At 33.9% G+C, this 14,482-nt stretch overlaps 1 protein-coding gene across 3 annotated transcripts in view; it reads left to right on the plus strand.

Moving 5' to 3' along the window:
- Positions 1-14,482, plus strand: part of LOC130903931 (kinesin-like protein KIF6) — a 47,549-nt gene that overhangs the window by 14,553 nt on the left and 18,514 nt on the right. Inside the window, exons 5-6 of one of the 3 annotated variants that reach the window (XM_057816326.1) lie at positions 4,708-4,824; positions 9,439-9,570. The exons of 1 other annotated variant lie outside the window; for it this stretch is intronic. In XM_057816326.1, coding sequence (XP_057672309.1) covers positions 4,708-4,824; positions 9,439-9,570 — 249 coding nt within the window. The remainder of the gene's footprint in view (positions 1-4,707; positions 4,825-9,438; positions 9,571-14,482) is intronic. One more of the 3 variants, XM_057816327.1, reaches the window with a different exon arrangement.

Below are 14,482 nucleotides of genomic sequence, written 5' to 3' on the forward strand. Positions count from 1 at the left end.
ACGAAGCAATCCAAGTGGCAATTTTAGGGCAAGTCAGCTTAGAGGCTCAACAACCCCAATCGTTGTCAACAATAAGTAGAGCGATCGGTGTTTCATCTTCTACAGTTTTCCGAGTTCTACATAAATTCAAGTACCACCCATACAAAGTTAAGTTGGTGCACGAGTTGAATGAAGATGATTTTGATCGTCGTCTAGAGTTTTGCGAATCAATGACGCAAATTATCAATAACAATCCACAATTGTTAAACAATATTTGCTTTTCTGATGAATGCTCATGGTCATTAAATGGCTTAGTAAGTAGGCATAATTGTAGATATTGGGCTGAAAGTGATCCACATATTATGCGTGAATTCCATACACAACATCCCCAAAAGTTAAACGTTTGGTGTGGTATCCTAGGTGACCACATTGTCGGACCTTTCTTCATCAACGGAAATTTAAATGGTGAATCATATCTTGAGTTACTCAGGGAAGGGGTTGACCCACGTATTACAACAATAATAGAAAATGATGATAACCTTTCCGAAGATTTACTGGTATTTCAACAAGACGGAGCTCCCCCACACTATGTTATGCCTGTCCGACAATTTTTAAACGAAACATTCCCCGCTCGTTGGATAGGTAGAAGGGGGCAGATGATGGAGTGGCCACCTAGGTCACCGGATTTAACACCCCTAGACTTCTTTTTATGGGGGTATTTAAAAACAAAAGTTTATGCTACCCAACCAGAATCTCTGGATGATTTACGAGAGAGGATAGAAAATGAATGTCGACAATTAAATCCAGCCGTATTAAGCAATGTCAGAGAGGCATTTCAAAATAGATTATACCATTGTATGGAAGTGAATGGTACTCATTTTGAACACTTATTGTAACTTCATAATAAATAGCACAGTTAAAAAGATTAAAGAGTTTGAACTGTTGTACAACCCATTTTAGTACAGGCAAATAAGGTGAAAGTAAATAATAAGTAAAATTTGTGCTCTTAAAAGAAAAATTGTCTATCTCATAAACTAGCCACTTTAACCTACAAGTATTATACATTTTTGAAATCAGCTCAAAGAGGAGTATCCAAATTTTACATAAAAAATATGAAAAGTAATTTAAAAAAATAAAGGGGATGCTGCTAGGGGTGAGGGGGTGGCTTTTCCAGTAAGTATTTATATATATATATATATATATATATATATATATATATTATATATGCACCAACAGAGGTGGCACAAGATAATGACTCAATAAACAAAAAAGAGGTTAACGAAACATGGAGGAAAATAAAAACCAATATTGCAAAAACGGCAGAAGAGACGCTAAACAGGGAGAAAAGAGAATATAAAGATAAAGAATGGTACGACCAAGACTGTGAGGAGGCAAGAGAACAAAAAAACAAAGTGAGAACAAAATGGCTGATAAGAAAAGATGAACAAAGTAGGAACGAATACGAAAGGAAAAGGAATAGAGCAAACGCAATTTATAAAAGAAAAAAGAGCGAATGGCTTCATAGGATGATGGAAGAAATAAACAATGATGGAAATACAAATAACTTAAAACAATTCTACAAAAAGATGTTATATCAAAACTATAAACCAAAGTGGCCAAGGAGAAGGGAAAGGCCGAGAAAAACTTGGAGAAACGAAATAGAGGAGGACATAAGAGCACTCAATATAGAAAACTGGAGAGCAAAATAACGGAACTGAAAAAAATGGAAAATAATAACAAAAGCAACCAAAACAAACGAAAAACTATGAAGAAAATAAAAATTAGAAAGCGAGGAGTAATCCACCTCAAAAAAGGATTTGAAGCGCCACAAGCAATAGCCATAATCCATGTGGGATTGGAAGGCTTGGTGATGATGATGATATAATGAATAACAGACACAATAGAACTGATAATAGTAGTCAAGTATATCTGCTTGAGGTACCGTACTAATCCCTACTACCTCATCTAGTAGCGGGCATTGACGGGCGTGGCTATTTCACATTCATTCCTGTATTTGCCAAAGTGTAATAGAAATGAGATTTTACCATTAGGTTCGTTTGAAAACCGAACATTGTAGCGATCGGTACCTGCGCACAAAGAAAAACAAACTGATATTGATTTATTTGATGATCCAATGTTAGAGTTTTAAGTTAATAGTGACCGTTCGAAAATCAATTCCTGAGAAATCATTCCGATACTTGGTTGAGGGGAAATACTGTTGGGATTGATTGCGGATAGATTATCCGCATTGTAATTTGTTATTTTTTGGTTTGTTTTTGTTAGTACTGTTTCGTAAATTTCGTATTCACAATGGTAATTTGTAAATTGTAGCTGGTCAAGATGGAGATGTTGGGGAATTATCGATCAACCTCAGGTCATTCTGTAGTATCCAAATGGTATTATTGTCTACCTTCTGGGTTGTGCTGTAATAACTAATGTTTATTCCTGTCAACAAGTGAAGTAGATAATTTCCATAATTTTCAAAATGGTGCGGTTACTTGAGAGTATCCTGACTCATTAAGCGGCGAATCAAGATTTTTCGATATCATCATCTTGTTCGATTCTAATATTTGAACTTTGTAGATTTCATTGATGTACTATTATAAACTTATTATAAATAACCTTTTTTATATATGTATATATCCGCTTTAAAGCGTTCTACGCCTTGCGGTGCCCAATCTCTATTTCTTACGATCCTCCCAGCTCCTGGTCTGAGATCGCTTGTCGCCGATCCTTGTTGCCGATCCTTGTTTACGACGTTCCAATTCATCCTTCTTCTTCAGGTACCATACACTTTGCAGCGTGTAGGTGTTCTATTATCCAAAACTTCTAATCTATTATCTGAAGGCATCCCTTTTCTGCACGAAGAATTGTTGCTGCACCCTGAATGCCACACCAGTCTCTTATCCTCCGCAGCCAGGAATGTTGTTTACTTCCGTCGATCTTTTCGGTCAATATGAGCTGGAGAGTTGAATAGCTCAATTCTTGCAGGATGCGTCCCAAATAAAATACGGTTCATGGGATCCGCAACAGCCACATTTCCATTGCTTCTATTCTCTTCAAGGATCTCACTTTCAAGTCTCCACACCATACAAAAGGTTTAGGGGGACTTCTTGATGGATTAGGAACTTATTAAACTTTGTAAAAGTTGTTTTTGCAATTGCTTTCGAGTTTTAATTTCCTCGTCGCAATCCCATTTTTGATTTATCATACATCCAATGTATTTGAATTTATTGATTCTCTTTATGTTATTTCCATTGACAAGTACTTGACTTTCGCCGTGTTGTTGTCTGCTTATTAATTTGGTTTTATGTGCGTTTATTGTGAGTCCGTATTTGGTTCCAGTTCTTTGATAGAATTGACTAGCTCTTGTATGTCTTTTTCGTTGTCGGCTAATATATGCGTTCTACGTATATGTTAAATAGCATGGGTAAGAGTATGCATCCCTGACGAACCCCCCTAAGTATCTGAAGGTGTTCCGTAGTTAGAGAGCGGCTAGTTCGCAGTTCTGCTGTTTGATCTACATACAGCTTTTGTATGATCCTGATGTCTTTACTATCAACATAAACATCTTTAAGGATGTCAAACAGTAAGTAAGCCGAATGGAGTTAAACGCTTTTTGGTAGTCTATAAAGCAAACGAAGACATCTTTTCTTTGATCTTAGCATTATCCTTTGTACATGGCCGTGCCAGCTGAGTTGCTTTTCCTATATTTTTTCAACATTCATCATTTTTCGTATTATGAAATTTGGAATATATCGGAGCTTTGAAATAGTCTTGACGTCAGTTGCCACATTTCACAACCATATAAAACAACGCTCTTGAAGATTGTGTTTAATATTTTTTTCTTTAGAGATTTTACTGGACCTCAGTATGGAGCTCAGTGCTCCAATGATTTTTTTCCTTTTTTTATTCGTTCTCTTATTTCTGATTCCGTTCTGTTTGTGAATTCTGTTCCCAAATATTTCCGGGACTGGTATTTGTTTTCCGTCTTCAAGAGCATTTATCATAGAGTTTTTGTACTGCTCGAATCAGAATTACGTTTCTAGTACTTGCCAGTGTTTACTAATGGGTGCATTGTCGTAGGCTTTTATTAAATCAACGAACAGAAATATGGTCTATACATGATCGTCCTGTTCTAAACTTATATATTTTAGAAAAATACACATCGAAAGTTATTGCGGTCGGTCTTACTACCTTTTTTATATATATTCTTTCCATTCAGAATAGAACGCTCAACATATTCCATAGTTTCTTTGTTCCATGTTTTAATAGCTCTGCTGGGACACCTCTAGGTCCAGCAGCTCGTTTCTTTTTCATGGTTTTAACGGCATTCATTATTTGTTCTTCAGTGATTTTTTCTTCTGAACCTTGAACTGTATATCGTTTCGGAAACTTTATAATTAACTTTTTTTTTGTTTTTTCTGAAATCTTTTTCGTAATTTTCCTTACACTCCTTCATTGCTATAGGTTGTATATTAGGTCCTCTGTCTGTTTTCTTATTAAGGTTTCCATGCTCCTGAAGATTAGGTTCGATTTTTATTATTTATTATCAATTTTCTAAATCTCCATTATACGTTTTGATTTGAGTCTGTTCAAATCCATATGGAAAACGAGACTGTGGCTATTGAGCTATTAGCATCACAGTGGTTGTTGTTGAAGAGAAATTTTCAAATATGCATTATTTTTTTGTTATTTGAGGAATATATCTTGATATTACAATTTTAGTCGAGTTACTCTTTTTGAAGATAAAAAAGGAGATGCACATATTCGAAATTTGAATGTTTTTCCAGTTACTACTGAACAAGAAGCTATGAGGTTTTTATTTTTAGGAGATACCCATAGGTATGTATTGAATTTAATTGATATGTTTATAAAGTATTTTATATTTCGATAGTATCATGACATTATCAGACTTAATTTTTAGTGCCAAAATTATATAAACTCGGTACTTAAATGATAAAATGGCTTGTTGTGATAAGACATTATTGCAATTTGTGAAATTAATATAAATAAGGTGAAAATGTTCCATTATTCTGGTTGTTCATTTGTATATTTTCTTTTATTCTCCAATTGTACTGATTATGATCGAAGCTTTCGATATTTTTCATTGTCCTCTTCTTGCAACAAATGGGCAATATTTTCTTTAGGCAAATTCTTAATCTTTTCGGTTCGTGAGAATTGGAGTATCCTTTTAAAAACTTATTCTCATTTCTTGACATTAACAATCTGCTTCGTAACTTCGAAGAATAACTGTTTGAAACATAGTCTTTTTCTTCATTAATCTCTTTCCAAAATAGACAGACATCAACTAAATTTTCAATTGCTGTAGGCAAATCAAATATTTTTAAAACTAATTCAAGTTTGATATTTACATCTGTATACAGCAAATCATTCGGTAGCTACTGAAGATTTCGACCTTCTTTAAATCGCCGACGTGTTTATTTCATCTTAGTATATTTCTTGCAACGTTTCTTGGAAAAGGAACCATTCCTGTTCAATTTCAAAAATTTAGCCTCTTCCTGAGCCCTTCTCAAGGCCAATTCCTTACAGCCCACTCTTTACTTTAGTAGTCAAAGAATGAACATGAATATTCCCGACAAGGAGTTTTTTCCCGCGGGAGAAGGTTTATTAGTGGGAAAATTTAGTATAAAAAAGTCAAGTTTTTAGATTTACCTTCAGTCTCTGAAGACGATAACTTGGTTATCGAAACGCTCGTCAGACAATGTAATTGCGAGTGTTGGTGTAGGGTAGAGTAAACAGTGTATTCAGTATGAATATCGCCAACGGTTCCAGAAATTCCAGCTTAGTCTGCCTAGTAGTTTCTGTGTATTTAGTTTCTAGTTTGTTGCCCATCTGTTTACTGGCATTCCTTCGATACCTCCAACTTCGTTTACGTTCTTCAACCCATCTCACAACCTCTTGAAGGATTAGGAAAGTCCTTCTCTAATATCCTAGCATTTTATTATATCTACCTGGTTCACTTTTTTAATTATTATTATTAACGTTTTCGATTTAATTCTTCCCATTATTCTTTTTAGCTACGCCAAGGTAATTGAATTCCATTGTTGATGTCGACAGTTAGTTCACGTCTAATTGAATCTTTACTAGCTATAACAATCGATTGAGTTTTTTATTGGAAGAAGCTCATATTATATTTATCTACAGTTTTAATGATAATTTTCTTATTCTGTAACCCGCGTTAACTTTGTTGACGCTTTGTACGATTTTGTCGATGATAATATTGAATAGTTTAGGACTTAAACTGCTTTCCAGTTTTATCCCGATCATATTTTTTAGTTTTAATCCGTCTTATTTTTCTGGTGTTCCCTTCTTTAGTAATATTTTGATATTTATGATCTATATTGTTTTTCTTTAATGGGTTCCTCAATTGTACTTTATCAAAGGCTTAAGTAACATACAAAGCTTAAGAAATATACAAACATGAGCTTATTTATTGTTCTATTAATTGACATATTATGAATATTGCGTACACCATCGTTAATGGAAGGCATGCAAATTATAATTACAACTTAAATTATAAAATGACAGATAGATATTGAATTTATAAACACATAATTATCACTTATATCTGTATTAAAATATGATATTATCAAAAATTAATTCGCTTAAGGATGAATATTGCAAAAATAGTTTTAGTGGATTTTTTATTTCATACAGTTTTTTTGTGCAGATGACTATTCATATAAAACTTTGTGACATTATTTGTGACACTTTCCACATTTTTTTCACATCTCTGGAATCTCAACATGTTATTTTTTCAATTTTTATACAAATTTTTTTCTCAACAATAGAAAATCTCTGCATTCAATTTTACTGCTGTTGATAAATTTTTGTAATATCCCTGCATACGAGGTCAGGATATTAAATAACGAGACTGCGCGCTTAGAGGGCGCTCTAGATGGGTGGGGTAGAAAACGAATAGTGCGTTGGGTATCTAGATATCGGCGGGAACAACGTATCAATCTAAAAGTTCTCGTTAAATTGAAAAAAACTCCTACCGAGTGCTATAAATTGTTGCAAGAGGCCTATGGGGATAATTTTCTATCACGTGCGCGTATTTTTGAGTGGTGTAAGCGCTGCAGCGAAGGCCGAGAGAGGAAATCAAAATTCAAGGCAATGTTGATCGGTTTTTTCGACATTAACGGTATCGTGATGACTGAATGGGTTTCAGAGGGTTAGACTGTCAACCAGACTTACTATTTGTCAGCTTAGCAACACTGCGAGAACGATTTCGTAATAAACGGCCCGATTTTGCACCAGGACAACGCATCTACACTATTTGTGAAGCAGAATTTGGCCAGTAAGTGCACTCCAGTGCTCGAACACCCGCCGTACTCATCAGATTTGGCACCGTGGGACTTTTCTTTTGTTTCCGAAGATAAAATCTGTTTTGAAAGGGACCCGATTTGAGTCGATGGAAGAGCTCCGAACGCGCTCACCAAGGTAGACTTCCAGCACTGCTTGGGTCATAGAAAAACGGGGACCATTCGAATCTAGAATAATTTTTAAAATAAAATCATTTTTCGTAACGTCTCGATATTTAATAGCCAGACCTTGTATATATCCGGTAATTCCAACAAAATACACAACGTATGAACTGGACAACGTCTAGAAGTCGTCTTTACGTGAAATATGAAGATTTACATATTCTTCTCCTTTTCTCCTTTTAACTTACATCGACCACGCCATGTGACCTGACTTTTAAAAATACTACGTATACATATATCTTCCTCAATAAAACAATAATCCTTCGACCCCGAGTACTCTCTTTTTGGAATTCCAAGGCACCTTTCCTATATAACCTTCTTAATGTCCTTAATAGTATGCAATTAATCCTCTCCGATATACCTTGTACACATTTTAGGAAAAACCAACATACTTATACAAACCAAGGCGAGACGTTTTGATTCAAGGAGGAAATCATTCTCTCTTGAGATAGCGAAGCGAGCAGTTCTCGAACGCCTAGATCTCTGCGGAGCTACGCTGCTCCTAGAGATTCGGCACATGCGACTTTTATTGGTTATTTTCCCAGTATATCGGTATTCATTCGGTATCGGTATTAATTTATCTGTTCCTTTTTTTTTGCTTATTTTGTGCTAGCTCATCGCTGTTCACACATTCTTTATGTGTTAAATTTTTGTCATAATCTTCGGAATATTTAGACTACGTTTCTATTATCCCTGAGAGATTTGAATGAACACACTCGAATATTGATTTTTTTAGATGATTGTTGTGACAAAATATAAAAAGTGAATTTTCTCGTTTCGTCAAGATTATTCGAAATTGACTATGCCCACGATACAAGTTTTTTGTGGCTTAATTGTCATAATTTTAGGTCTCTTCTGATGAAAAAAATAGACTTTAAAACAGGTGGAAAATTGACATTTCGACTTAGTCTGGTATTTATCAAAATATAAATTGATAGTGCCAACTGCATAATTATATGAATCAATAGATCACCTGCAAAAAGTGTTTTTATACCTCATTATTTATTCAGCTAATGACAGTGCAACTTCTTACCTCCCAGTCACTTACATTCTACATTCGAATGCGTATTTTCCATTGATCGAAGCAGTGCTGGAAATCTTTGGGAGCTCTGTCATTTTTTGCTTTACCACTTCAAACGACTCAAATCGGATCCATTTCGAAGCAAATCTTTTTCTAATCTTTCAAGGAAATATAAGCAGACCTGTTGACACAAGAGCTTTTGGTCAGGAGTCAGATTTTTTGGCTTTTTGCACCAACTTCGCTCAGACTTCTGTCATGTGTGATTCCTCATGTGAAATTTTTCTATATTGGCGTTTACTACAGCCTCGGTAATCATACAGATGGTCATTCGACGATTTGCTCGTACAATTTGGTTTGTTTTGATCAGTGTTTCTGGAGTTGAAACAGTCACAGGGCGACTTGGGAGCTGGTGTTCTCTCGGCCCTCACTAAAGCACTTACACCACTCATAATAAGCGCACGAGATAGAGAATTGTCCCCACAGGCCTCTTGCAACAATTTATAGCGCTCAGTCGGATTTGTTTTCAATTTAACGAGAAATTTCATATTGTACGTTGGTCACCACACATTGTGAGAAAAAAGAACGTTCGTTTCAAATCGCTACTGCTCAAATACTATAATAGTGAGGGAAACGTGTTTCGAGACATGCATAGATACGATATCTAGATACCCAACGCACTATTCGTTTTTTACCCGACCCGTCTAGGGCGTCCTCTAGGCGCGTAGTCTCGTTATTTAATAGCTAGACCACGTATATGTTTATCATTACGTTTTCAACATAAATGAACGCATTTTTATTACATGATAATTTTCCAAATTGATGACCATATTTTGTGATGGACAACAATGATTTGAGACAAAATTGTGGGCGATTCATCGGAATACAAAATTTTGTATGAATTTTATAGTAATGGGAATACAATTTTAGGACGATTGCAGAAACTGTTTCTAATGAGTTTTCTTCAAGATCTCATTGCATATTCACTCTTTACATAAATTTGCGAGACAGCAATTCTGCACAATTAAGATCTTCGAAGCTGCATTTGGTGGATCTGGCTGGGTAAGAATTATTAAATATTGAGTACTCAGTAACTAAATTAAGATGAATTAATATTTCTATTGGTGAGTGCTAAATACTATGCATTCCATTATTTTACCATTTACTACAAAATAGTTCGCATATATTCTAGGAATGAATAGTTCGTTTTTCAATAAGTTTTGTTCGATACGAAAAATATGTTTTTATGGTTTAAAAGATTATTAGATATAATATAATACTAACTATGAACTTCAAGGTATTTTCTTCTATGATGTTCTAATTTATGGATTCTATCCCCGGATTGAGTCTGGAGGATTCCACAGCTACTGTTACTTTTTCTCTGAATGGAAATTATTTTACACGAGTTTTCCTAGACGATCGGAGAACGAGTACTACGATTCTCATGTTCAAATTATAGGGGAATCAATTTGCTGGGTAGCACTCTGAAGCTTACAACAAAAGTCATCACAAACAAAATAAACAGTCTTTTAACGTTAACAGATCAGCAACAGGTATTTAGATCGGGAAGGTCGTGCACAGATGTGATCTTCGTCATCAGGCAGATCACAGAAAAATCGATTGAGTACAACAGACCAACATTTAAGTGCTTTTTAGATCTATAAAAAGCCTTCGTTCGAGTCCAAAACAAATCCCTCGTGACTTGATAAAGACCATTGAAAATATACACATGGACAAGAAAATCCAAGCCAAAGTGAACGGAGTACTAACGAAGCAAATAGCAGGGATTCACCAGGGAGACTCCTTAAGCTCCTTGCTTTTCAATATCATTATGGACGAAATGATGTAGAAAGTAAGAAATCTAAGGGGCTACCAGATGGGGGACCGAAATATTACAATATTATGATACGCTGATGATGCTATTCTAGTCGCAAAAAATGAAGATGATTTTCAATGGCTTTTATATGTGTTTAATTGCACGGTTAAATCTTTCAATATGATGATATCTGCGTTCAAAACAAAGTGTATACCACATCCAAGACTCCGATAAGACATAAGCTAAATAATTCACCAAGTAAGGAAATTTAAATACCTAGGGATAGAGATTTCAGGATTTGGAGACGTAGAGAATGAAGTAAGAGAGCAAACAACTAAAACCTTAAGAATAGCAGGATTTTTGAAGAATAGAAGCCACGTTAAGACCCATAATGACCTACACCGCAGAGACACGGCCAGAAACGGCGAAAACCAAAAGAATTGTGGAAACAGCAGAGATGAAAGTGCTACGTAGGATAGCTGGAAAAACCCTACTGGAAATTTAATTGTCTAGTTTTTTTTTCTAGAACCAAAATATTCGTAAAAATAATAAGAAAATCATGATTTTTATTATTTATTAACTAATAAACTACGTACGAGAGTGGAAAACAGTAAAAATGTGGGTACATAAGATGAAGAAATTTTTTTAAATGAACGGACGTTTGAACCAAATTTTATGTAACTAAATCTCTGAAATAAGATTTGAGAATAGATGAGGTGAGGGCTGCTAAATCGAAAAAATTCGTGTGGTTAAGACGTTTGTATGGACAAACGCCACCTGAATTTTATCGTATGAATTTAGAAATATATAGTCTAAAGTCTTCTTTAAATTTTTGTTTCGACCTAATATGTACTCAAAACTAAAATTAAATTTAAGAACGTGCTAGCACTTACCAAAAAAATCAGTTTTAGGTTCAAAAATTAAAATTTTCTAATACAGAGGGTTTCTACATTCGGCCGACAACGCTGTACCTCAGAGAGATATCAATAAATGATTTATTTTGATATAGGAATACGAACGCTTTCGGGGCCTAGCTGCTGAGATATAGGGTGTTCAAAATCAAAAATTTGCCATAAATGAAGAACGCCTTTATATATTTTTTTCAAATTTGGTGACCAATATGCTCCTTAATAAAGTAATATTTTGACATAAACAAACTTTGGAAAAATTTAACCAGTAGCGCGTTGTCAGGGTTAGTTGTCACTTTTATTTTTTACGCCGCTGGAGCAATTCTTTTTTTAATTTTGTTTTAAATTGTCTGATTGATAGTTCGTGACAATTTGTGTATTTGACACGATCTTAGTAGATTGAATCATAGAATTCTAAATTAGTTTTTACATTAATTTTGCTGTTATAAAATAAATTTTTCATTTGAAGAATTGATCGATTAGTTAATGATTTACGGAGAAGCTCGAACAAAATTGTAGAAAGGCAGCTCGTTTATACCAACAAAGATTTCATAATCGTCGAACTCCACATCCTTCCACATTTGCAAGTATTGGAAGAAGGTTAAAAGAAACCAGAAACTTGTTATTTGGAAGAAATAATGCTGGAAAGCAACGTACAACAAGGACTGTGCATCTGGAAGAGGAAATATTAAATAATATTTTTGGACTCGAACTATAAATCGCGCTTTAAGATGTTGACCTCCAACCGAAATTGATAATCTTTCCCCTAGGCCTAGAATTTTTTTTATTTATACTTCATGAGGGGTGTGGATCCAAGAAAAAATAAAAAAAATATTTGAAATGAAAAAGTGCGAAAAAATTATGTTTTCATGTGCGGTCCATAGGACCCCTCTGAGCCCTAGGGAGATTTTTAGCGGTAAACTTTCCCTCGGCCCCAGAGCGGGCCTATGCGGGCCCGTAATTTTTTATTTCAAATAAATTTTTCTTCTTTGAAAAGGACGTTGAAGTGGTATAAGAAAATTGCTATTGAAATGATATTTGGTACAACAATTTATAAAGGAATAACAAAAAGAAAATAATATATCGATTACTGACTTTCAAATTCGTGTAGCAAAGAAGTTACTGGAAAAAGAAACTACGGACGTTACTGACCAAGAGACACCAAAACATAGAAAAGTCCATTGGCTAGTGAAGAAAGAAGGTCCAAGTCACAAGGTTGTGTAGAGTGTTGTGAAAAAAAAATTATTGTAAAATCCAAAGTAAAAAAAAGTGATTACTTTTTGTAGTGTTTGTTTTGGAAAACCACATTATTGCATGCAGTGTTTTGCGGAAAAACATGATTAATTTAGATTGTAACAACAATTTATTGTATTTATTTTATAATAAAAGTTCCGTTTTTTTTAATTTGTCATTTTTTTATGCCATAAAAACAAAATATACCAAAAATAGGTACAGGTAATGTAAATATAGCACAAATTAACAATTTTGATGAATATTATTTGAATTATGTTGAAGGAAACAAAAAAAATATGAAAAAGAAGGTTTACAGTTTCACAATGGAGTTAAAGATCAGGAGGATTCAACCAAACTGTAAAACAAATTTAAATGCAGTCCCTTGGGCCGCGGAGAAGGTTTGAAGTAAAAGTTAATGTGTGGGTGGGTATAGTTGTAGATTCCTTAATCGGGCTTTACATTTTACCAAATAAACTAAATTGATCAATTTATACGAGCTTTCTGGAAGAAACGTTGGATGAATTTCTGGAGAACGTTAAATATTAGACAGCACAAGTGGTTTCAACACGATAGGGCATCTGTTCATTTTGCTGTAGTGGCAAGAAATTACTTAAACAGACGCTTTAGAGAAGAATTGATTGGACGGAGTGGACCCAATTGTTGGCCTCCAAAATCATCTGACTTAAGTTCTATAGAGTTTTTTTATATGGGGTTATATGAACTCCTTAGTGTACGAAACAATCATCGAATCTGAGCAAGATCTAATAGTTAGAATTCAAGCTGCGGCAGAAATCATTCAATCCCATCCAGATTTATTCTCAAAGACACGTTTTTCAATGACGAAACGGTGTAATAAATATATTGAAGTAAGCGGCCAACAGTTCAAACAACTACTGTAACTTTGTCAATTTCGTTGTTGAAATACAGTGATGTTTAAATTTAATTTGTACTATTATTATTTTTATTTTCATTGCCAATTTTATTATTATTGTAATACATTTTTTGTTGTTTGAAATTAAGATTATGAATAATTTTTATTTGTTTTAATTTACTTATGCTTAAACATTATTCGAAATTTAATAAATAATTGATTAATGTGTAAATTACTTACGTATTTGCAGACTTTTGTTTTGAGGAAAATTTATATAACATAAAACACCGTTCATTTTAGCTCCATAAAAGGTTATTAGTTTTTTAACTAAAAATAATTAGTCAATTTAAAACAAAATTTAAAAAAATTTGCTCCAGTGGCGTAAAAAATAGGAGGATAAAAGTAGCTACTATTCCTGACAGCGCGCCACTGGTTAAACTTTTCCAAATTTTGTTTATGTCAAAATATTACTTTATTAAGGAGTATATTGGTCATCAAATTTGAAAAAAAAAATTTGTGTTCTTGATTTATGGTAAAATTTTGATTTAAAATAATGAACCACTATATCTCAGCAACTAGGTCCCGGTCGTATTCCTATATTAAAATGAATTATTTATTGAGATTTGTCTGTGGTAGACCGTTGTCGGTCGAATATAGAAACACCCTGTATCTTACATCAGAACCAAAAAATATGAAAATATACAGAGTATTCTGTTTGTATATTTAATAAAACTAGAAGTCCGACATATTCATATATTATGTCAAATATTAAAAAAATATTCGTGGTGGACGTCAGAAGATATAATAGAGTTTAAAAAATGTGGGCGCCTTATGAGAGGATATAACACAACATAAACTATTTTTGAAAAAGATAAAATCCAACTGCCTGCACTTTTGGTATTGTTAGAATTATTATTACGAACTTCCGACGTCAAACGTACCAACATTGTCTGACGACACTACACCTATATTGTCTTATTTTCTACTTTTTAATGCATTATTTGAATCTTTATGAGTGTTATTAAAAAAAATATTTAGTCTTAAAATTGTATTAGTAAAATTTTGTTATCAATATTTTAAACCCTTCCGATATTTCATTGATTGTCTACTTCTTAAATCTAATTACAAATGATAGACGCTGTGTCC

Source organism: Diorhabda carinulata, chromosome 2 (assembly GCF_026250575.1).
Source record: "Diorhabda carinulata isolate Delta chromosome 2, icDioCari1.1, whole genome shotgun sequence".
Classification (NCBI taxonomy): Eukaryota; Metazoa; Arthropoda; class Insecta; order Coleoptera; family Chrysomelidae; genus Diorhabda; species Diorhabda carinulata.